At 44.2% G+C, this 24644-nt stretch overlaps 2 protein-coding genes across 6 annotated transcripts in view; one reads left to right on the top strand and one right to left on the bottom strand.

The window, feature by feature from the left end:
• Positions 1–146: 146 nt before the first annotated feature.
• On the bottom strand, positions 147–7700 carry Gid8 (GID complex subunit 8 homolog). 4 transcript variants are annotated; one of them, XM_052184535.1, is made up of 5 exons: positions 7536–7700; positions 4876–5005; positions 3535–3755; positions 2444–2641; positions 147–1033 (listed from the first exon to the last, which is right to left on the bottom strand). In XM_052184535.1, the coding sequence occupies exons 2-5, from the start codon at positions 4991–4993 to the stop codon at positions 860–862; spliced, it is 711 nt and encodes a 236-aa protein (XP_052040495.1). In that variant the 5' UTR covers positions 4994–5005; positions 7536–7700; the 3' UTR covers positions 147–859. The 4 variants fall into 4 exon arrangements, with proteins under 4 accessions (XP_052040495.1, XP_052040497.1, XP_052040498.1 ...); XM_052184537.1 differs by having other exon boundaries at positions 3535–3752; XM_052184538.1 differs by having other exon boundaries at positions 3535–3731; positions 7536–7694.
• A 136-nt stretch (positions 7701–7836) lies between these two features.
• Dido1 (death inducer-obliterator 1) overlaps positions 7837–24644 on the top strand; it is a 52070-nt gene continuing 35262 nt past the window's right edge. The window contains exon 1 of one of the 2 annotated variants that reach the window (XM_052184534.1): positions 7837–7973. The gene's annotated coding sequence lies outside the window, so the exon portion shown is untranslated. Of the gene's footprint in view, positions 7974–16087; positions 16198–24644 lie in introns of those variants that run through there. The other variant, XM_052184532.1, reaches the window with a different exon arrangement.

Here is a 24644-nt window from a genome sequence, read left to right as displayed (position 1 = left end):
TCTATTTATTATGCAGGGCATTCCCTAGGCACATGAAAATTAGTCTTTCAGCTATTAGTTAAGGTGCTGCCCCTGTGCCAGGGAAAGGACACTCAAAACAAGGGCTGTGTGAGATGAGAACTTTATAGAAGCCATTATAGAAGTGGTTATTCTGGAAGTAAAAGGAAATCTTTATTTTCAAATAAAGTTGCCTACAAGAGATTATTCATTGATCCACTATGAATGAGTCTCTCATCACATACAGCACCAAAAATATATTTTAAAAATTTAAAATAAAAAAACCCAGTCTCACCCCTTACACACACAGATCCCACACCAAAGGCAAAAAAACAAACCAAACTCAATACCCACACAAAAGTTATCTTTGAATTAAGATTTACAAATTTATATATTCTTTCCTATGAAGGAACAAGAGGAAGAAAAAGAAAGAAAAGAAGGGGTAAGGAAAACCATGACGGTCTGGTGAGACTAGGAAGATAAAACCCTGCCTGCCTGCATGTAGCAGGTAGCAAAAGCACATCAGTACTGTTCACGTGCTGTCCCGTGTGAGGCCTTTAGCTGAGATGACACTCCCTAGCAGTGCAGCACGTGGTGGCAAACACGTCTTCTGGAACCAGCAATCCGGAAGCACGGGGATCGTCAACTGCAGTGGGTGCAGCTCTCAGGAAACAGGGTGTGGCAGAGATGGTGTCTTCCATCATGGGTTTGCCAGTGTTTAAAAGGGCCATTTTCTCCTTTTAAACAATGGGGGCCAAAGAAAAGTACAGGGGGAAAGGTTCTCTACTGCGGTGACAATCTGCCCATCACAGCCGGAATAGAGTCCTGTGCCCATTGCCAGCGCTGGGTCCGTGCACAAGCTCTACTTGGGCTCCTCAATCACACCTTTGCTGAGGTCTGTCATTTTGGGATATTTTACTTTCTTCTGGTCTAGCTCATTCTGAGCCCAAAGTAGCAGTTTCAGTAATTTTGCCAGCTTGGGTGTGGACTCTCGATTCTCATAATCCAGAACAGCCTGGTTAACTTCACTCCACACCTAGAAAAGAAACACATCTAATAGAATGACCACACACACACACTCTACCAGCAAGCCTGACAATATGCTTAAGACATTTTTTTTTCCCCAGTGCTAGGGTGAGACCCCAGGTCCTTAAGCACATTATGTAAGCACTCTATCACTAAGCTATAGTCCAGCCCGACTGGATACTGTTCTTACCCAAGAAGCTTGTTACTCACTTAAAAACAAATTAAACATGTAACAAAAACCCATTCCAAGGGCACTAAATAATTGTCACCTGAAGGAGTTTACACTTCAAACTGCTAAGTACCTTGACCCCTTTGAAACATTTTTGTGAGGCCTCTGACAAAGAGGAGCAGCATGCTGGGTGGTGGTGGCACACGCCTTTAATCCCAGCACATGGGAGGCAGAGGCAGGCGATTTCTGACTTTGAGGCCAGCCTGGTCTACAGAGTGAGCTCCAGGACAGCCAGGGCTACACAGAGAAACACTGTCGGGGGTGGGGGTGGGGGGTACGACAAACAAAAACAAAAACAAACAAACAAACAAACAAAAACCAAAAAGAGGAGCAGCACAATGTTTATATGAGTCCCTGCAGATAAGCCTTAAAGAGACACCTCAACAAGATTTTCAAGGGATCCAACACAGTGGAGAAGGAAGACATTGGTCTGAGGAAACAATAAACTATTACGCTTGTAGCATGCGGAAGGAAAAAGAAAATGTTTCAGAAGACTATACTGATTTTAAGTTGAAAACACTTCGGATACCTGTTCCTAAACTGACAGGAGAAAGGCTAAGAGAAGAAAAACTGGCAAAGGGTTTTGGACACTAACGGTCACGATGCCACTGCTGCTGCTGCTCTCACTTTCACGAGATAAGAGAGATCAGAGGAGCTGCCAGTGCTCCACTGGAGCACCCTGGCCAGGGCCATGTTCTTTACCCCAACACAAGAGCAGCACATTGTTGGGTTCTGTCTAAGCTCCACCCCACACCTACCTGGCAATAGCCAGGTATGCCCTGCCCCAGAGATCTGGCCCACTATAAGAGGGGCTACTTGCCCTTCCTCTCCCTCTTTTGCTCTCCGCTCTCCCACATTCTCACCTCTCTGCCCCTTGGGCTCTTCCCCCCCTCCACGTGGTCATGGCCAGTCTCCACTCCACTCTCTCTATTCTCTCTCTCTCCCTTTCCCTCCCCCCCTCTCTTTCTGCCTCTCTCTACCACTAAATACTACGCCTGTGTGTGTGTGTGGGTCCCTCAGGGGCAGAGGTGCCCAGGCAAGGACCTGCCTGGACACCTTCCCCCACGCCGCCTAGCCACACTCCCTTAACCCCCTATACTCTCCCCCTTTTAAGCCCTTTCACACATATTCCATCTTTCCACAAGTCCTCGAGCGTCCAAGAACTTGGCTCTGCCCTTACTGGCTCTTTACCTTTTGCCTCTGCATCATGTGCAGGAGGTCTCCAAAAGGTGACTCCTCAGGGCTATCGAAGGCCAGCAAGGCCAATGTACGCTCCATTTCTGTGAGGCATTCTCTGCTTTCCTCACCCTGCTCTGCCAGTTGCGTCTGGGCAAACTCCAATGCTGCTTCTGTCTCACGCTGACGGATAAGCTCAATCAAGTGTTGTTGCTAGTCAATAACAAAGACAGACAAGTTTAGCCAGTCTGTACACCCCAGGTAGGTGACACCCAGTATGGTCAACAGCAAAGACAACCCAGTTTGGTTGTCACACACCTAGATGAATAACCATAAACACTTGGCTCCAATCAAAAGTATATCTTATGGGTAGATTGAGTGTGTAATTCATAGTGTTAAAGTACTTGTTTAGCATCTAGGCAAGACCCTGGGGTTCCACCCCACCAACCCAAAAGAAAATAAGGCATCTCAAAAGAAAGATTTTCTTAGCATCTCCAAGTTAGTGCATTTCTATTTTAAAAGCAAAAGGAGGAATTAGTGAGACTGCCACAGTGAAAGTGTTTGTTGTGCAAGTATGCCCAGAGCCCAGTGTAAGGGCAGAAAGAATGGACTCCAGAGGAATGCCTCTTACTTCTTACTTCCATATGCCACATGTACACGAGTGTCTGTCTCTGTCTGTCTCTCTCTGTGTCTCTGTGTGTCTGTCTCTCTGTGTCTCTGTCTCTGTCTCTCTCTCTCTCAATCTCAGGCTGGAGAGATGGCTCAGCAGTTAAGAGCACTGACTGCTCTTCTGAAGGTCCTGAGTTCAATTCCCAGCAACAACATGGTGGCTCACAACCATCTGTAATAGGATCTGATGTCCTCTTCTGGTGTCTGAAGACAGTCACAGTGTACTCACATATATATACAATAAATAAATTGTAAAAATTAAAAAAAAAAAAGTAACTAGTTTCAATACTACATAAAGCAGAAGCTAGCTCAAAGCCTGTTTCCTCCCCAACACTAAGCAATGTTCAATTAACACACAATGGCTGATTTCTTTCTGAGCCACTGCAAACAAGCCTAATTTGCCTGCCAAGCAGTCACATCAAACTGCTGAAACTCACCTGCAGGTGGAAGTAAAGATACCGGTTTGTGTCTAGGAGCTCTGGGTGGAGGCTGTTGATCAATGCGATGGCCTCCTGGATCTGACCCTTCAGAATCATCTCCCGAATCTTGATTCGCTCATCAAGTGTTTCTAGATCCACACTTGGTTCGATCCCAGACTCCATCCGAAACTTCTCTGCTGCTTCCTTAAAGCCCTCTGAAAAGAAAACTATCTTCACTGCTAGGAAAGATAACCAGGAATTAAGGTTTTGTACTTCTAAAGAGCCCAACCATCATTAAATGATCGTACATATAAACCACAGTTTCTTAGGGACTTGGTTTTTACTATTTTTGTGATTAATAGTCAAGGCTGTCATTCCTGTGCAGCTATCCAAAAGGCTTCACCTATCAACCTGAAGGCCACAGACTGCTAGCCCATTGTGTGCTGTGACATCATCAAGGCAGGGAATTACAGGTCAGGATGCCAGGACAACAGAGACAATTGCAGGAAGGCAGACACCCTGCTGCATCTTCACAGGGCTGCTGTGCTCTGGTGCCGCTTCACCCACAGCAGCCTGGTGAAACCACAGGCCGAGATCCCTGTATCCACTTTCTAAGAAATTTAGCAGAACCTAACTGGAGAGGCACAGGAGGATAAAGCATAATGGGAGACTTCTCACTGTGCACCTTTTGAGAATGGGAGGATGACTGATTCCTTCACCCCAGTTAGTAGTGAACTTCCTCCCCCAGCAAGAGCATCAAGTGCTCTTTTCTTCTGCATATTCCCAGCCATTTTTCTTTGAGTTGGCCAACCTAGAAACAAGCCACAATATTTTTCCAAACTGGCCAGAAGATATCATTTATTTGGACTTTAAATATACTCTAAAACATTTTAAAAGTCTTGAGACAAACAGGCTGGCCTAGAATTCATAAGCCTCCTGACTCTGCCCTCCGAGTCAGAACACTTAATGATCATGAAGGCTTAACTGTAAAACAGTCAAAGCCAAAAATGGATGTTGCTTCAGGTCTCAAAGACCTGGAACGATTATTTTATTGATAGAAAAAAATACGTGTATTTTTTAAGGGTTAGGAAGTTGAGAAAAAGTCTCACATTACTGGCCTTGAATCACAATCCTGCTTCAGCTTCCCAAGTGCTGGGATTATGTGTGGCCTACATCACTTTGGGCTAGAAAAGGCCATCTGTAACATGTCAGCTTGGTTTACGAATATCAAAGTCAACAGTGTTTTTATGATTGTTCAGCACAACCTAATTTTATCATTACGCTTCAGGGGTAAAGGGCTACTAGCTTAAAAAGAGAGTGCTACAGTCATTTGGTGTCCCCCTCACAGCCAGCCTTTACCTGTGACTAGGTAGTTCATGATGAGTCGGTTCATGTCTGCTCGTTGAACGTGCAAGTTATTGAGCTTTTCCATCCATTCATCTTTGGTTATTTCATCCGGCTTTTCTGCATAACTCATTGTGATTTATTTCTATAGGAAAAAGATACAATAATTGGGGAAGAACTCTATGTCCAGTGGAGTCATTTCAAAAAATTGGCACAGCAAAGTAGTGAGTGTAAGAGTAGGAGGGTGTTTTCATCTTCAAACTGCCAAGTAAAAAAGGCCTGAGAAAAATCACATGTCTGGGTAGCGTCAAGAAGGTCAAAGGTGGGAAGTATGATTAGTGAAATAGAACCAGAAGTCTTAGAATGAAGAGACCAAGACATTACACTGTGAAGGAGGAGGTGAGGTTTGAAGCTAAAAATATAAAGGAATCACTACAGAGTTATATACTAAAAATTATGTGATGGTGTAAGAAAGAGCACAGTAATCAACAGCAATGGAACTGAAGACAAGTGTTAGTGAAGGGTGGAGCTGTCAGCTCCTTTGTGGGAAACAGATAAAGTGTCACAAGCCTCCTTCAGTTCAGCAATCATACTCCTGTATCCTAGACTGGTTCCAGCAGGTATCAGAGAAAGAATGTGCTGTTCACTGATGCGCTTGCTTAAGATGGCAAAATGTGGACACCACTCCCTAAAACATTTATTCAACAAGAGCCTGAATAAAGGAGCTTTGATATACAATGCCACATCCGAATCCTTGGGTACTGTTCAGAAGATAAGGCTGCAGTTTTTCACACAAATCATGTGGCATAAGTTCTGGTTTGCTTTATGAATGACAGCCTCTCTAGAGACCAGAATATGGTACAAGCATGCATCACTTTCTTGGTCAAACGTGCATCTCACACTCAGTGTAAAGGAAGCTAAAACATGTTATTAAGTCAACACATAGGTTCAAAAAGACTGTTCTGGTGCTGGATGTGTTGGCCATAATTTTTAATCTCAGCACTAGTGAGGCAGATGCAAGCTGATCTATAGATAAGAGTTCTAGGCCAGCCAGAGTTACATGGTGAGACTCTGCTTCAAAAATAAAAATAAAGAACTTTTTACATTCAAAATATTTAGACTTTAGAAGGGAATATGGTTGCATATCACTTTGATAAAACAACACTAGGACAAATTAAATAGAACAAATTAAATAGGGAAAAATAGAACAAATTAAAATAGAAGTCCAAATGTGATGAGAGTTTTGCAAAATCAGATACGAAACAAACGACATGGCTCATCTTTAGCACAAAATAAAGTGATCCTAAGCAAACATCCCTCCAAACAGGGATTTTTTTCACGGGGGAGTAAGGCAGGAGGAGGATGGGCTGGGGTGTGCAGTTAGGGTAGCTCTAGGAGCACAGGCTGGACCATTTTCACTTGGTCAATAACATATACTTCACAGACATTACTTTGTACACTGCAAAGGACAAGCCAACTTGTTTTAATATGTCATAAAATTGAAAGATGGCTCTGGTTTCTGGTCTGACAATGGAATGCATATTAGATGGAAAGAGTTAAGCAGTCCAACAAAGAGATATTCTAGCGCTGGTATAGTGGACAGCAGAAAAGACGGGATCAACCTTTGGCCTCCAAATCAATGGCAACTATTGCTGGACTGAATATGAAGGGACATCAGGAAAGAAGCACGGACAATCAGAATGGTGGTTTCAAGTGTCAGGCCTTAGAAATGGGAACACAAGGCAACGTGGGAGAGATGCAAGTAAAACAGGTTGGAGGAGCAGGACAAGTCTGGTGCAGAGGACTTTGGCAGTTTAGAGAGGCCTCCAGGTTACAGGTCCTGGGGACCCACGCTAGAAACTAATTTGGGAAACATGCATATACACATACTAGGGGGAAAAGTTATTTAAGACAGAGTTTTAAAAAAAGATACAAGATCTTAAGATTCCAAAGGCCACCTGCAGAGAGTTCGCGCAGTGAATGTTAGAGAGACTTAGAATTTGGGGCATGCCATGACTTCTAGTTCTGGCGAACTTGAAGATCCCAGCAGCCTAAAAGGTGGTATTAGTGGGGGGTGAGGGGGGAGGGAAGTGAAACTAAACGGGGCTAAGGCCATGCCACAGGACAACAGCAGAATTCACCGATTCAACTTTTATTCACAAGTAAGCTAAAGATCAGTCTGGAAAAATGTTTCCCAAGAAGGTCCTTGCCTCTCGATTTCCACTTGGCGCTGGGAAAGGTTATTAAGCAAAGCTGAGGACAGACACAGGGGGTAGTGTTTCTACAGGACTCAGTTGTCTCAAAACTCAGCGGTTACACAGTCGACGGGGGTGCATCCTAAGCCCCGAGGACGACTTTTAGCTGCGTCTTCACCTTTCGCTGTCCCCTTCACTTAGCCTGTAATCGCAGAGACATGCGAACATTTGCAGTAACTATTCCGGTCCCGGCAGCACCCCGACTAACAGCGCGGCCTCCAGACCTCCCGCTCCGGAACCGGGCCGTGGAGGGCAGGACTGATCGCTCTGATTCCCGCTCTTGCCTCGGGCTTCGGATACCCTCGGCAGGGCAGCCTAGCGGGCACAGGCCCCGGACCTCTGACCTCCGCGCCGCGGCCCACCCCGGAGCCCCGCGGAGACGCTCGGCACGGCCGTCAGGGCCCGCTGCGGCCATCTTACCGTGCGGATCCCGCCTCCCGAGCGACAGTGTCTGGGTGGCGGCTCCGCGGCCGCTCCCGGGACCGGGGAGGGGCGGCAGAGACGGCGGGAGATAGAGGAGGAGGCGGAGGCCGCGGCGGAGGCGGGGGCGGGGCACAAAGCGGAGGTAGATACACCGGCGTCTGCCCCTCAGACACCTCTCGCGAGATCTTAAGATCTCGAGATGCGAACTGGCAACCAATGGAATCCTCTCGCGAATCTGCCGGGCAGGCGGTAGCCGGAAACTAGGGTCTCGTTTCCGTTCTTGCGCAGAACTCTTCGGCTGTGCTTTAGCTCTACGGGTTGGCGCGAGAGTCAAAAGACTTGTATCGCTTCTGCGCAAGATGGCTGCTGTGGGGGCATTCGCGTACTGAGTGCTAACGCGGGGATGGAGACGTGTAGACTGAGTTCGGAATGAAGGTCCCAGCCCTTTTCTTTTTTTCCTTTTCTTTTTTTTTTGTGTATGTGTGTGTGAAGTGGGGGGCGAAGAATAGGTGTGTGTGAACACGGGTGTGCGCTAGCTAAGGAGGGCATTCCTAGGCCTGTAGTCCGCCAGGCTCTAGTCCCAAAGACAAGGCCTCCGGATGTGAGCGAGCTCCTAGGATTTATTCGGCAGCGTTGTAATTGAGGCCAGATCAGCGTCAGAACAGCCCTATCTAGAGCGATTCTTGTGGCCACGCTCCGGAGCGGACTGCAGAGGCTCTTGTTCCCTCGTGTCTGGGCACTCAGAAAGGTGACTCCCTAATGCTGGGGTTCTCAGGGAAAGGAGCATGCACGGAAGTTAATCCCTGTATCTAAGGCAATCATGGAAGTAGATCGGATCCTTGCTTCAGAAGTGCTCACAGTGGGGACTCCTCCCGGCCGCCGAAGGTACTCCCTACTTCTGGGCGCTCTCAGTGAGTGTCTTTTTTCTTAGCGGCGTACGGTGTGGACCCAGCTCTGAGCTCCAGCGGAGGGGATTCCTGCCGCGGGAGAAGGGACCCCTATTCCTACCATCCCCGAATCCTGTCTACTCATTGCCTTGAGATGAGTTCTTAGATATTCCGCTAAGGGATGAGGGTAGTTGGAGGCCCTCTAAAACTGCCTGGCTGAAGTGGTTAAATGGGTATTTGCATATTTATGTGTTTATTGTCTGCCGGGAGAGAATGCAAATTCAGTCATTGTAATGTAAAGAAATTCTGGAATGCTTCTGGAAGGAATGTTGGGCGTCCGCGGCCGAGATAGTTGAGCTTGCTTGCTTAAAAATGAACTGAGTCTAGGGAAAGTACCTTCTCACTGAGTCACTGAAAATAAGGCCAGTTTAGCAGATCTGTCAGACTACATTAGTGACTACAGTGGCTGTACGTGATAAGTCTCTTAACTCTAACCAAAGCTGTTCAGGTTGGTATTGACAAACTTTGTAGCTCTTACTTTAACCCTTGGTAAAGTTGGATATCAACTCAAAAGTGTGCAAGGGAAGAGACCAGTATCTTAAGGAGAGGGGGGTTAACTCAGAACTTCAGTGCCTCTGTGGTTGATGGATTAGCAGTCTGCTAGTGCCATAGTCTTTTCTACAAACTAGCTCCTGTTTAGGGTTCCTCAGCCACTAACTTTGAGCTCATCATCTTCACTGCTTGCACGAAGTGTTCTTTACCACGGAGTCTTTCCTAACATTGTCACATATGTCCTCTCACAGGACTATTTCTCCTACACCCTGACCTCCTTGTAAGGCATTCATTTGCCAGTTGATTGACCTTCCTGCTCTAGTCACCCTGACTCCTGTTTTTCTCTTTGGGCTGTACTATGTGAAATGCTTCCCTCAGCTGCTTGGGCTTCCCTGGGAAGTTTCACTAAATACCGTCGAGTATTTTCCTTTTGCTCAGGTGATAATTTTTATATTTTTTAAAATTTTCCAGATAACCTTTCTCTGTGTAGCTTGGATGTTAGTTCCAGGTCAGCTGGGACTATGTAAAGAGACCCTGTCTTTAAAATGTGTGTGACCCACCATGCCCAGCTCAAGTGATCATGTAAACTAGGGATGCTTAAACTTTCCACCTACAACCACTTTATACATAAGGATTTTTTTTTTTTTGTGCTACTCTGGATATATGGGTATATAAAAAAGATTAACTGATAACTTAATTTCATAATGGTCTTCTCCTACGAATACAATTTTTACCATTAAGGACAAAAGCAAATTTTTATTCTGATGAGATGCATGTGCTCTCTTATTTTTACATTAAGTGTTAGCCTTGGGGCTGGAGAAATGACGGCTCAGAGGACTGAGTTTAAGTTTCCAGCACCCAAGTCACAGACAGCTCACAGTCACCTGTAACTGCAGTTTCTGGAGATCTGATATTTCTGGCTTCTGTGTACTTATGTACACATAAATAAAAATAAATCTTTGGGGTTTTGTTGTTGTTTTGTTTTTTGTTTTGTTTTTAGACGGTCTCACTATGTAGGCCAGGCTAGCCTTTAAGTCACAGAGATCCTCCTGCCTTTGCCTCTTGAGTGCTGGATTAAAGGTATGTGTCACTGTGTCTGACAAATCTTTTTCTTTTAAAAAAAAAAAAAAGAGGGGGGCGGGCGGTGGTGGCGCACGCCTGTAATTACAGCACTCTGGGAGGCAGAGGCAGGTGGATTTCTGAGTTCGAGGCCAGCCTGGTCTACAGAGTGAGTTCCAGGACAGCCAAGGCTATACAGAGAAACCCTGCTTCGAAAAAAACCAAATCCAAAAAACAAAAACAAAAAAACAAAAAACAACAACAACAAAAAAAAGCTGGGCGTGGTGGCACACACCTGTAATCCCAGCACTTGGGAGGCAGAGGCAGGCGGATTTCTGAGTTCTCTGAGTTCGAGGCCAGCCTGGTCTACAGAGAGTTAGTTCCAAGACAGCCAGGGCTATACAGAGAAACCTTGTCTCTAAAAAAACCAAAAATCCTAAAAGCCAAAAAAAAAAAAAAAAAAAAAAAAAAAGTCTGAACGAATTATTTTCTAAGATTTGTTTTATTTTTGTGTATTTGAATGTGGTTCTGTAGGCCAGGAGAGGATGTCAGAAGCCCTGGAAACAGAATTTGTAAGTGGTTGTGAGCCCTCTCCTGTATGAATGCTAAGAACTAAACTCCATTACTGAAAGAGGAGTAAGAGGTGTGAGCCAATCCCGCCTGGAATTTTACTTTTTGAAAGACAAGGTCTCCTTTGTGTGTGCTGGTTGCACCTTTATGAGCAGGCAAGAGTGACAGTGAGTTTAGGTTCTCCTGCCCTACTTTGCGGTGTGATCACAGGCTTATGCACAATGAATGCCAAGTGCTTGTACTGGGGATTGAACACAGAGTGTGGTGCAAACTAGGCAAGAGTCCACCAGCTGAGAGCCCAGTCCTTATCTTCATCTGTTTATTTATTGGCACAGTTCAAGTCAGTAATTCCAACAGTAACTTTGAAATTACTATTCTAATACCATCCAAAGATTACTAATTTGACACTCATGCTGTAAGGTTGTTTTTAAGATTAAACAATTATGCTTGTTTGCTTGTTTTCTTCCTTCCTTCTTTCCTTCCTCCTTCCTCCCTCTCTTTCTTTCCTTCTTTCTTTCTCTCTCTTTCTCCTTCCCTCCCTCCCCCCTCTCTCTTTTTTTCTTTCTTTCTACAGAGTCTCACTTGTTTAGACCAGGCTAGCCTTGAACTCAGAAATCTACTTGCCTCTGCCTCCCAAGTGCTGGAATTAAAGCACTTTTTATTTTAATACACCATCGCACCGGTTTCTATTATATTTCTTTAAGTGCATAAACTTTGTACAGTAAAAAGACTTCAGTTCATAACAAGCAGTAGTCTTAAATATTATTGAGGAACATTTGTTGGTGTTTCTGGCATGTAAAATGAGCTTGTTTTATTTTCAAAACCAAGATTGCAGGTTCCAGAGAAATTGCTTAGCACTGGCTGCTCTTGACAAGGAGTTTGATTTCCAACCCCAACACATGGTGGCTCATAACCACTTGTAACTCCAGCTTCAAGGGATTTAATGCACTTTTCTGAACTCTGCAGGCATCCAGACACACATACACATAATTTAAAAAAAATAAAAAATATTTAAAAAGAACCAAGACAGCAGTTGAACAGCACACCATGGGTGAGCCCTGCTAGAAACACATCAGTTTCATTATGTATTTAATTTTGATTTCCTTTTTTTGTTTGTTTGTTTTTTTTGACACTGGGTTTCTCTGTGTAGCCCTGGCTGTCCTGGAACTCACTCTGTAGACTAGGCTGGCCTTGAACTCAGAAATCCACCTGCTTCTGCCTCCCAAGTGCTGGGATTAAAGGTGTGTACCACCACCACCCCGCTCCTAATTTTGTTTTCTTACATGCTTAGAAACTATAGCTGTTGCCAAAATTTTCATGGCCTCCCCCCATTTCAGTTATAGAACCCCATATAGGATTGTAGCACACAGTAGAAAAATAGTTCTGAAACTGGAGAGGTGGCTCAGTAGTTAAGGGCACTCCTGCTCTTAACACAGGACCCAGGCTCAGCACACTTGAAGTTATTGCCTGTAACTCCAATTTCTGGGGATTGGGCTCCTTCTGCTCTTCTGGCCTCCATGAGCATCTTACCTGTGCATATGGTACACATACATACATACATATATACAGATATAGGCAAAACACCCATACATACTAGTATGGTAATGCATGTCTTTAATCTCAGCATTCTGGGCAGAGGAGATGGGGTCAGCCTTATCTATACAGTGAGTTCCAAGACAGCCAGGGTTATGTAGAAAGAATGGTGTCTTAGTGTCTCAAAGAAAAAGTTCTACTATTTTCCTTGACTTTCCTTGACTGGCAATACCCCATATTGCCAGTGCCTTATATCATGAATCCCCTAAAAACAAGGTTTACTATGCTATGGAGATGGCTCAGTCAGTAAAATGTTCAAGCAAAGGCACCTGAGATTGAGCCCTGTGTACAAAAGACTAATACTGTGGTTTCTGTCATCCTGGTGAGCTCCAGATTCAGAGGGGTCATTCTCAAAAATAAGAGATTGAGGAGGATACCTGCCCAATATTGACCTCTTACCTGTCTGAGTATACATGTGCAACTTCACATGTATACACAAACGAATGAACACACAAAGAATAGTAACATTCCTATGTAGTGGGCATCTCAGTAGAAGTGTCCAGTATATTTTAAGTACTTTACATGACTCTGTTGACTAGAAAATGGTGCACCGTGCAGTGCCAAGGCCCTTCCTTTCCCCAGTGTGAATACTCGCAAAGGGGGAAGTCAGCTTCTTTGTGGTCTTTCTTTGAGTGAATACACACCCAGGAGTGCATAACCTGTGTTCTCGCGCTCTGCCTTATTTCTTCAGGACAAGGTCTCATTAAACTGTGAACTAAGCCAGTAACCAGCATTTTCGAACAATCTTGTCTGCCTGTCACTGCCACTCACAACACAGGTTATAGGCATGTGCTTGTGCCCGCCCCTGCTCAAGTGTCAAATGCTCTTACTCAACTAAGCTGTCTTCCCATCCCATGAACCGATTTTTGTGTTAGATTAGTTTGGGGTACACACAGGAAGGTTCTGGGAACCAGTGAAAGAATGGATCCAGATTAATCAGAGGCAGGTTTCCACGGTATGTGTGGAGCAGACAGGATAGTGGGGTAGAATGAAGACCTGTGTACAATGGCATCAAGGATGTAAGAGAGTAGAAAATAGGTGGGCATGTCCTGGGACAGCCATACTGGCTATAACCTGGGACAGTCGCCAAGTTGACAGAAATGTCAATCTGGTGGATTCATTAACTAGCTAAGCTTCCTGTATGCTACAGGTGAACTCGGGGAGAGAAGTCATAAAAGTTTGGCCGAGGTAGGAGAGGCTACTACTATATGGTCAAAGGTACCACTGTTCTGCAAGCCAGGGCAGGAATTTGAAGTTGTTTCAATATGTAAGAGAGCAGTTCTCAAGCCTGGCTGTGGTGGTACACGCCTTTAACCCTAGCACTTGGTGGGTGGGTCTCTTGAGTTTGAGGTCAACCTAGTCTATAGAGCAAGTTCCAGGACAGCCAGAGCTACATAGAGAAACCCTGGTTGTTTTTTATTTGGGGTGGGGGTGGGTGGGATGGATAGCAGTTCTCTAGAGAGAGAAGAACTAAAAGTATATGGGTGAAAGAACTGGTAGTTGAGATAACACTAAGAAGTATGCTTGCTACACAATGGTCTGATGACCAGTATACTAGACCCTAATGTGTACTCATACACATTAATAAAAATTGAGAGAACATTTTCCAGGGGCTGAAGTTGTAGTTCAATGGTAGAGTACTTACCTAGCACAGACACATCTATAATGGATTCAGTCCTCAGCATTTAATAAATAAATAAATAAATAAATAATCAAATACAGAATTTTATACAAGGGAAAAACATTCCGAGGATAAAATACAAAACCCTTCCATTAGGTAAATAGTCAGGTATCAGGATGCCAACTGTGTCTTACAGAATAACTTACCTCCTTGAACCAGAGAGATCAGCCTGCTGCTTTCCTGGTTCTGGAATTAAAGGCCTGGCCAGAACTACATTGTTTCCATGGGTCCTTTCTTTCACTCTCAAAAGAAAAATATGAAAACCCTTGGATTCTGGGGTCCTGACTTCTGTTGAAGAGCTGCAAAACAACTACACATTTACTCAAATATTTTTTTCTTTGTAAGGAGATGATTTTTGTATCACTTCCCCCTTTTCCTATAAATCCTGGCACCTTGGTTGTAGAGGAATTACACTGGTTAAGAACACCAGAAGGGGTCATCAGATCCAGATGGTTGTGGTTGCTGGGAATTGAACGCAGGACCTCCGGAAGAGCAGCCCGTGCACTTAACTGCTGAGCCATCTCTCCAGCCCTGACCTCTCACTTCTATAGGCAGGTTTGCACAGATTCTGTTCTTCTGTGGACATGTCAGTTTGTGACACATACACACTCTTTGTTGTTTCTCTTTATTTTTCTTCTTTGAGACTGTCTCATGTGTTTCCTGGCTGTCTTGATTGTTTCTTGAATTTTTTGTTTTGTTTTAAGACAGTGTTTCACTCTGTAGCCAAAGCTGTCCTGGAACTCACTATTTGTCTCAGCATCCTCAGTACTTATAATACAGATGTCACTACACCTGGTTACAAAGTCTATGAATTGTTTTTTTGGCTCTTTTCTGTGCTGCTAGTACCTTGTGCTTCCTGTACTGTGATGGTTGGTGTTGGTTCTCAGCTGTGTATGGATGTAGCCAGATAAAGATCTGCTGCAAATTGAAACCTGCTGTTTTTAAAGTAAAATCAAAGACTGGTGCATTACTCTTCCCTTTCGTGCAAAGCGGCTGGGGTTTTGTTATAGGATTCTTCAGTGCTGTGCAAGTAAATGCATTGAACTATAAGCTAAATGTTGGGTTTTAGTTTTTTATATTTTAAAATTATTACTTAATGTGGATGAGTGTTCTGCTTCTATGTATGTGTACATGTAGTGGGTGCCTGGTGCCTGAGGAGGCCAGAAGAGGGCACTGGATTCCCGGAACTGGAGTTGTTGTTCACTTGTGGATGCTGGGAACTTAACTCGGCGCCAGGGTAGGAATCAGGGTAGGCTCCTCCTTGACAAGAATCAGAATGGTTACCACCTTTAAAGGATTTCACCAAGGGAAGCAGAAACAACTCCCTACTGTACTGGAAGCCCCATGAGCTGGCATGTAACCTTGGGAAGTGTTAGAAAGGAAACTACTCAAGACCTGGGCTTTTGGAGTGGAGCATTAGAGGTCTCTACAATGTGCTCTCTAGACCGGAGCACATGTTTGTTCTTCCAGGAAGGCGAAGTTAGAGGCCAGAAACTGGCTTCCAAGCCATGTGTCTGTGTGCATACATAAATAAGCTGGTTGTAATGGGGCAAAGCTGAGCATCTACCCCGGTATTAACTGCTCTCAGGGCAATGTAGCTAGTGCTGTAAGGGAGTAGCGACTTCTCTCTGGTTTCCTTAAGTAATTTGAGGGACTGTGAAGCAATGTCATTGTAGTTAAATGCCTTCGTGAGGGCACGGGGAGGGGTGTGGGTGGTGGTGGTAGCGGTTCCTGCCCTCGTAGGCACGTATGCCCAGGCATGGGCTCCTGACTCCTGGTCGGTATTTAGGAAGAAATTAATGGACGGGGCAAGGGTGTTTCTAGCGTGGAGTAAAGCACAGTCTGAGGGAGTCCCTGTTGAGTGGATGCCCCTCCCGGTTCCGCACACACCCTGCCATAGGCTGTGAGCCGGTTCCGCACGGCTTTGGGGTTTTCCTGGCTCCTTCCCACCGGAATGGGGCGCTGGTTTACTCCGAAGCACCAGTCCCCGCAGGCGCTGAGGGTTTCTAAAGGTTTTGGAATGCTGGGCTGGGTGCTGTTCTAGGATAGCCCGAGGAATCTGTTGATGGCATTGACTCCCAGCTCAGTCCCTTAGTTCGGGACGCGGGAATCTGTCAAGCGTGCCCTGCGGACTAGGAACCCTGGTGGCGCATGCGTGCTAGAAGGGTGGCACAGCCGCTCTATCCTCGTCGCATCTCGGTGGCCGGTCGAATTCTTCCGCTTGCCGCGCGGGCTACCACTCTAGGACGGTAGTCTCGCTGGTCTGCTCTATATCCGTGGCAGCTCTGGAAATGGCTGCGGGATCCCGGCGGCCGGGGTAAGTGGCTCTGTGCAGTGACGGAGGGCGGAAGCCGTGTGAACCTGAATGGCACTTGGAATCGGGACAAGGCAGAGCGGCGCCATGCCGGCAGCCAAATTCCAGCGAGCGGCGCAATGGCGCCGAGAAAATGGCGTCGCGGCCCGTGGGGCCCTTTCGGGCCCTGGGCTGAGGGATCGCGGAGGAGCGCGCGAGGCCGGCCGGCCGGGCGGGCGGGTGGGCGGACGTCTGCGTCTGGTTTCTTTCGATCACTGGTTGTCATGTGTAGTCCAGGATGGTCCGGGTCTGGGAGGCTGTGGAGCCCTTGAGTGTGAGTCGGAGTTAGGGGCCCAGCCTCCCGCGGCCGCAGGCTCTCGACTCTTGTGGTAGAACACTCGTGGTAGGACGTGACTGGGCCTGGGCTCGAATTCGCGGGTGTACCACAGGTATCTCATGAGGGACTTTGGGGAAGATCCAACCTCGGCCCGGTGTTGGGCCTGGGCGTTACCTGGGCTCTCATTTGCCTCTTGCCAATGCTGGTGGCCAGGTGTGTGTTAATGTAGATTGATCTCAACAGTGATTCTTGAGTAAGAGGCCTGGGTTTGATATGGAATGTTGTATGTATATTTGATTTTCCGCAAAAGGATGCTCCTTGTTACACCTGATTAAGTGGAAGTTCTGTCAGGCAAACTCAGTTGTGTATGTATGAGAAACAGCACACAAAAAAGGTTGTGTAATTGATGACCCCCTGCCAACACTCATGACCAGCACTTTCCTTCTGGCACTCAGTGCCTGTGTAGCATCACAATAGCTTGCTGAGAACCGGTGCTAGGGGACCTGAGGAGAGCTCAGGTAGGTCTTGAAGGCCAGGTGGGATGTCTGTCTTCCTGTCTTCTGTTCGCAGTTTTCTATTGTCAGAAAAGCTCTCTGGACCTCTGGTAGGTATTGCCTTAATAGGTTAAAGAGTCCTAATTCAGTCCGTGCTGAACACTTCAAGTAATGATTTCTCTTTGGCATATGAATACTGTGCCATGCCTTACACTTTTGTCAGCACGGTATGTTTTACCGTGTCACACATCTGTCCTACGATACTTCTGTTGGTGACTTCTGTTTGGCTCCAGAAGAACAAAGATTAGACTGTTTCATGTAGCACTTAGATCCCTGCATAGTGATCCATGTTGTAGGATCTGTTGCTTATGCTCAAGTCCCAACTAAGAAATTGTTCCTAAGTGGAGTCTCCTTTAAGTCTTAGATGACTGGGTCCTTTATAGAAACCCAGTAGTCTCTGAGGTTGTGTGTTGATCAGATTACAAAGGTTGTATGATTTGCTGCCAGTGATGGTGTGCTCTTTGGAGAGAGGTCAAAGCCCAAAGTCTGAGTTGTGCAGTTTGTTCTGAGTGTGCAGGCTCACCTGTGAGGCAGACCATGTTGACAAGGTTTTAGTTTATTTTCTGAGCAGTCATTTTGAGAAGTTCATAAGGGAATGTGAGTAGGCAGTTGACACCTTTTTAAGAGTAATTCCGGAGGTGGAGAAATGGCTCAGCTGTTAACCGGTCCTGTTTCTTTTCTACAGAACCAGAGTTTGGTTCCCAAGCATCTATGTCACCTGGAGGGCTCACAGCCACGTCTGACTCCAGCCCCAGGAAATCCTATGCCTCTTCTGGCATCTGTGGGCACCTGCACACGGGTGTCAGACACATTTAAAAATGAATAATTCTACGCTTGTGTCTATACAGTTTATCCCTAGGTGTTACTTGACTGTTGGGGATAGAAAGTGCTGATTATTGGGACAGAAACCGGAATTGGGAGTCTATATCCAGAGAGCCTTCCCCTGAGAAGCTTGATAGCCACTGTCAGGATTTGTTAAATTGTAACTTAAAAGCATGTGTTTGGGTCTGAAGTAGCCTTCTTGTTGCCTGTTTATGTTAATGTTGAGGAAGTACTGGGTGTTGCTGCTCCAACTGGCTTGAAAATAGACTTCAGCTGAGCTGCTATAGACAGTACAGGAAGCTCTGCTAGAATTCAGTGTTGGACTTCATTATCCTACCCTCCCCCACCCACCAAAGGGGGCGGGGGAACCCATGTATTGTATCCTACTAATCTTAGAGAAGGGAAGGTTCCAGTTGAAATACAGCTCCTCTTGGGCTTTGGCCTGAACTTAGGTAGCAAGCTTTACAGCCTACTCAGAGTAATGACTGAACCTGAATGAGGAGGGAAGGGAGTGGGATCGGATTGGGTCTACTTAGGGCCCTTGTGAATCTTAGCTAGATAGACAGGGTGCTTTACACAGGCAGACAACAATTGTGGGAGCTTTGTGCTTAGTCCCCAAATCAGCCGTTCCCAAACCAAACTTGAGGGTCTTTATTCTTAAAAAGGTTCCTGATGACACTAAAGAGCCTTTGTTAATATTGATTGATTTTACAACTGAGACTTTTAAACCTTTTATTCATTATAAAACAATTTTAGTTAACTCATCTGCCCTTATGTTAACAAATATTTTCAAAGTCTAAGACAACTTAATGAAAAAAGTAACATTAATGTTTTTGTAAATCTGTTTATTTCACAATGACTGTTTTCTTCCATCTGTTTCTACTTCAAGTGTCACATCACTGTTGGTTAGCCTCTAAGTATGACGTTTCAGTGACAGTAAAGGGGCATCTGTTACCTTAGTGCTCTGCAGATAGCTCTGTCAATCCAGCTATCCATTTTTACCATTTACTGTTCATAACAATTAAAAGTGGTCGTTTTGTTTTTGGTGTTCTCAACAAGGTTTTGCTGTGTCTCTGGCTGTCCTGTTAAGTTACTGTGCTGACCAGGCTAGCCTGACTCTGCTTCCTGAATGCTGGAATTAATAACAAGCACCACCAGTCCTGGCCTTGAGTGTTCCAATTGCCAGGCATGGTGACACATGGGAGGCAGAGGTAGGTGGATCTATCTGAGTTCCAGGATGGCCAGGGCTACACAGAGAAACCCTGTCTTGACATACCAACAAAAAGGAGTGCTCTTTTTGTTGAAATTAGTTGAAAGAATGCTTGACTCTAAACACTTAGAAAAGCACCTTTATACTGTGAGGCGATTATCTTTGAACTATTTTTATTGGTTTGACCAGTTTCTTGCCTCTGAGGAAAGGTAGAGAACAAATGATTTGTGACATTGAAGGTGCTGTTTCATTCAGTCTGTACTCCTCAGATGTGAGTTAGGATCTGCCATTGCCATGATGCTTAGCACAGTGGCACAATCAGCTGGAAGTATCTGCAGGGGGAATGCAACAGCGGTGTGCTTAACTGGCCCATGGCATTTATTGTAGCATGTAATATGCTTTCATTGTGCACAGTGGGACTTAAGATAGTAAGGCTGACATAATCTGGAGCATAAATATATGGAAATTAAAATGAGCTCCACATCCCAGGAATTCCATATCCCTTTTAGTGTTTCCAGGACAACCCTGGAAACACTAAAAAAGGACCCTCCCAGCTATCTACATGTACACACATTGTTGGGTAGTCAGCCTAGGCACACTGTGGATATCCGGTTTCCTGATAAGTGTATGATGTGATGATCTGGTGCTGACCTTCCTTACCCATATAAAGCCCACTCACTGTCTCTGGGAATGTGAAAGGGACAGGAGGGGTACCCATTCTAGGTAGCTGCTTTAAGAGACTTGATGTTCTACCTCAAACAAGGCTAGCCATACATGGTTTCTAGTTCCTGGCCACCAGTAGACTTGAAATTTCCTCCCTGCATTGGTACCAAACTTAAAAGCCTGTACTCTTAAACTGGAAACTGGAAGGAAGGAATTTGGGCTACAGAGACACTTAGAGGCCTGGATGAAATACCAGTCCTGACAGTGGTTTTTCTCTCGACAGTACTGCTTTTTGTCCTCATGTGAGGTTTAAATCAACAAGATTTTTATTTCTTTATATATTTTTATGATTTTCTCATGTTTCTTTTCCTCAGATTTTTATTTCTTTATATATTTTTATGATTTTCTCATGTTTCTTTTCCTCAGTTTTCTTTGACCTAGCCAGAATGATTTAATATTGTGATTTGGTAAATAGCATTTGTTTTGCTGATCAGTAGACATTGAGAGAAATGAAAACTGGATTTCTTACTTTCCTTCATGGCCTGAAGCATCAGCATGTGTGATAGACAAGTTTTGCTGCTGCAGATCTTGGGACTCAGTGACAAGAGCCAGGCATTACAGCCTGCTGGGTAAGGATAATATATGAACAGCAAGCTATTCCCCCAGAGGTCAAGAGGAGAGGAAGTTTCTCATTTCTGAACAAGCTGAATTTTATATAAACTATTAATTTACTCTATGGGAATTAAAACTGATTTGTAAGAGTCTTTTCTTAATAAACAGTGTTAGCATCTTCTTGGTCCCTTTTACTTAACAGAAGGTGTTTAACAGAAAGTATAAGTAATGATAAGTTGACCTAACCTGTCAGAAGCAACAAATTCTGAGTAAGGGTCAAACAATCTTTATTATTGCACTGGATATAATTTCTAATAAGTTAGAATTGCTTCAAAATTAAATTTGGGGGGCACTGGAAGCTGTAACTCTGTTCCATTCAGTAGCGGTCGGGTCTCAGTTCCGAGGCTTACCCCAGCATTGCTTATGGCAAGTAAAGTTTGCCTGTCATCCCGGCTTCCCAGCACTCAGGTGGGATTGGAAGTCAAGGTCGTCCTTACATGAGAACCTGTCTAAAGTAAAATAGTTTTAAGTATCATTTCAGGGAAAACTAAAGTTTAAAAAAAAAAACATGCTGAGAGTCATCACTGGTTTTCTGGAACTGCTATGGCACGTGTGAAGGAGCTCCACTGGCCATCTGTCACAGTTCAGAATAGCTCATACCAAGAACTAACTAAGAAGTTAGTTTTGTGGCTGCTGCAGACATCTTTAGGTGGATAGCACTTAGAATGGTGATAGTTGAATCTTTAGATTACACTGGTTAAAAGGTAGGACGTGTGCCACTGCTGTTTTTTATAAGTGATATTTTAACATTTGGGGAAAGTAGGTTTTACCCAGTTTCTCCTCTGCATTGGCAATTAATGCTTTTAGCTGAGTCAGGAAATGGGAAAGATATTTGGAGGTCGTTCTAGAATGCCTGGTATGAAAGATGGTACACCATAGATGCTGCCACAGACTGTCCTGTGCCACCCAGTGCTATCCTAAGTAGAAATGCTGGAGACAAAATTCAAGTACACTCTGGGCTTCTGTGGGATACCTGGAAACCCCTCTTGGAGCTGATAGTCCAAAACTCAATGAAATAATAGACCAGTATGACAGATCTTCCTGGCAGCTGATTTTTGTATCCATATATAAGGGACCCTGTGCTCCCACTGTGGGCTGGGTTTGTAAAATACACATTTCCCTTTAGAATGCCTTTGGAACCAGTGAAGATGGCTCTGTGTCTCTTGTGTAAGGGTGTTTGCTGAGTTTGATACCTCAAACCTATGTGGTGAAAGCAGTTGAATGACGACTGCCCATTGTTCTCTGACCTAAACACCTACCCATAGCCAGAGACATGGACACACAGAAAAAATAAGTGTAGTTTGAAGAAATGTATAAAATCCTTGAACAAGATGTACATGCCACTTCTATTAGGCTTAGCCTTCAGATGCACACCTGTGTCACTTTCCTATGAGTTGGCACTTGCCCATCTTGTGGAATGGCTCCTTGAATGACCTGGCTCTTTGGCTGTCAGGCTCAGTGTGTGGCATGTACACTCTCCAATATAAATGATATGAGTCTCAAACTCGTGATCCTCCTGCCTCTGCCTCCTTCAGCAAATCCTGCTGGCGTGGGCCACCACAACCAGTGAGTCTCAGGAAAAAGCAGCTGAAGATTTCTTGCTAAACATAAAATTTTCACTTTCAATAGAAAATTAGAGCTTTGGAAACTTGTATCTATCATTGTGAGCTTGATAGCTTTCCAGTGATAAAACGTTTCTTTCTGAATCAATCCAAGCTGTTACAGATGCCTTTCTTGTCTAACTCTGCCTGAAGTTCTGTGAGCTTGGTACTTTCTAAGTGACTCATGTGCATGTGGTCAGAAAATACAAATGGATAAAAGATTGACATAGTACCAGACAGGCCAGTGGGTTAGTGCAGGGTAGTGAGAACTCGGTTGTGCTTTATCATCCATAGCACTGCTGACTGCCGAGACGGTTGCTGTTGATTTGATGCGGTTTCAAACAGCAGCCACAGTTATGTAAAAAGAATGGCATGCCTCTGTAAGACAGGGACTTTCTTCATACAGGTCACTAAAAACCATACAAGGCAGAAACATGTTTGGAAATCCTGCTGTCTTCTGTTAAGCCAGAGATCTGCAAAAAAGTAAAAAATAAAAAATACTACCATTTTAAATACTCGTGGTTTTCAAAATAACAATGTTAAATGTACTGGACTTAAATGACTTTTCAGAAATAGCAGTAGATACAGTCCTCATAAGCAAAAGATCTTAATGGGAGTCTTCAGGGTATATTTTGCCTGGACCAAAAGCTTTGAAAGCTACCACCTAAGGATGCTGGCTAACCATATGCTCTGTCTCTGATGTCACTCTTAAGCATGTAGTTGGCTTTGTCTTTGAGAAATAGTAGCTCTATTTTTGGAGACAAGAACCTCACTAGCATAGCCTAGGTTGGCCTTGGTTGGATTTGCTATACTCAGGTCTCTGCTTCCTGAGTATTTACATTATAAGTATGTACCATCACACTTGGCTTTAAGCTGTGTGTGTATGGTGTGTGAATGTGAATGCCTATGTGCTTTCTGTATCTGCTTTCTACATTACTTCCTTGAGACAGGATCTCTGAACTGAAAGCTTGGCATTGTAGGTAAACTGTTTATGGCCATCCACTGTACAGGGCCTACCTTTTGGAGGGCTTTCCAATAGTACACACAGCCAAGTTTTATATGTGGTGCCAGGGATTTGAACTTCAGTCCTTATGCTTACAAACAAATGCTTCTACTCACTGAGCCATCCTTCAAGACCCTACATAAGATTTTAATGCTGAGATTTCATTGTATAATCTGGACTTCTGGTTAATAGGAATTAATGGATTTTAATTCAGAGAAGGGGGAAACTACCTTTTATACTGTCTACTGCAGTGGCTCACACCTTTAATTCTAACATTCAGGAGGAGCTAAAGGCAGTAAGCTTGCCACAAGCTCCAAGGAAGCTTGGACCAAAATCAGACTTTGTCCAGAGACTGACAGAGATCATGCAGAAAGTTAATTGTAACTTCAGTACACTCTGAAATGGCTACTTTTTTCTTCTTTGGGGAGAAATTGTTAATACGACATGATTATAATTTCATGACCACTTTTTGTATGAACTGTGCTGTATAATGACATACTAATTTGGGTTAGAAATGTAACATTTATTTTTAACTTATTCTTTAGTGGTGCTGGACTTAGTACCCAGCACCTAGTGCATGCTAGGCAGATGTTTGCTACTGTGCTACAGCCTAGCCCTTATTTAAGATGGTCTCCATGGATAACCCAGGATGGCCTTGAACTGGCCTTTCTTCCGCTATCCTTCCTACCCCCTCACTACTGAAATTCTCATGCGCGTGCCATGGTACCAGACCCCAACACTATATTTTACTTATACCTTATGAATATATTTTACTTTGTACTTTGTTTCGATAGACACTCTTGTTAGTCTTTGCATTGGCAGTTATGAAAAATTTTGCAAATATAGAAAATCTGTTAGGGATGTCTTCTCATTCTACTTAGAAGAAATAACTGAATTTTTACTTAATAATCTTTAAACTATTCTAAATCCTTAGAAACATCTTTATTTTTCAGGTTAACATGTATTTTTTGAAGTTGGCTTTTTGGTGGCTAGCTTTCAGTGTTGGAGATTCAATCCATGCTAGGTAGACACTACTAGTGAGCTACATTCCCATCTATAAATTGAATCTTTTTAAAAAAAATGCTTTTTCTAGGTTATTTTATTTTATGTGTGTGAGTGTTTTACCTGCGGGTATATTGCTGTAGCACATATGTGCCTGTTGCCTGCAGAGGTCAGATGAGGGTTTTGTATTTCCTGAGGATATCCTGGAACTGGAATTAAAGATGGCATGTGGATGCTGGGGACCAAGCCCAGGCCCTCTGCAAGAACAACATGTACTCTTAATTGCTGAGCCATCCTTCCAGTTTCTATAAGGTGCATTTTTATTTTATTTTATTTTATTTTTTATTTTATTTTATTTTGAGACAGGATTTCTCTGTGTAGCCCTGGCTGTCCTGGAACTCTCTGTAGACCAGGCTGGTCTCGAGCTCAGATATCTGCCTGCCTCTGCTTCCCAAGTGCTGGGATTAAAAGCATGTGCCACCACTGAATTTTTTAAAAATGATTTTAATTCCTGAGGTTATTTACTTATTTAAATAGGTAGGTGTAGGTGTTTGTGTCCTATTTACTCTTGCAAGTAGTTTCTAACTTACTGGTTTGCTGTCTATTT

The sequence above is a fragment of the Apodemus sylvaticus genome, chromosome 5 (genome assembly GCF_947179515.1).
Source record: "Apodemus sylvaticus chromosome 5, mApoSyl1.1, whole genome shotgun sequence".
NCBI classification, from domain to species: domain Eukaryota; kingdom Metazoa; phylum Chordata; class Mammalia; order Rodentia; family Muridae; genus Apodemus; species Apodemus sylvaticus.
The sequence above is the reverse complement of the archived record's forward strand: the minus strand, read 5'-3'. Positions and strand labels throughout refer to the sequence as shown.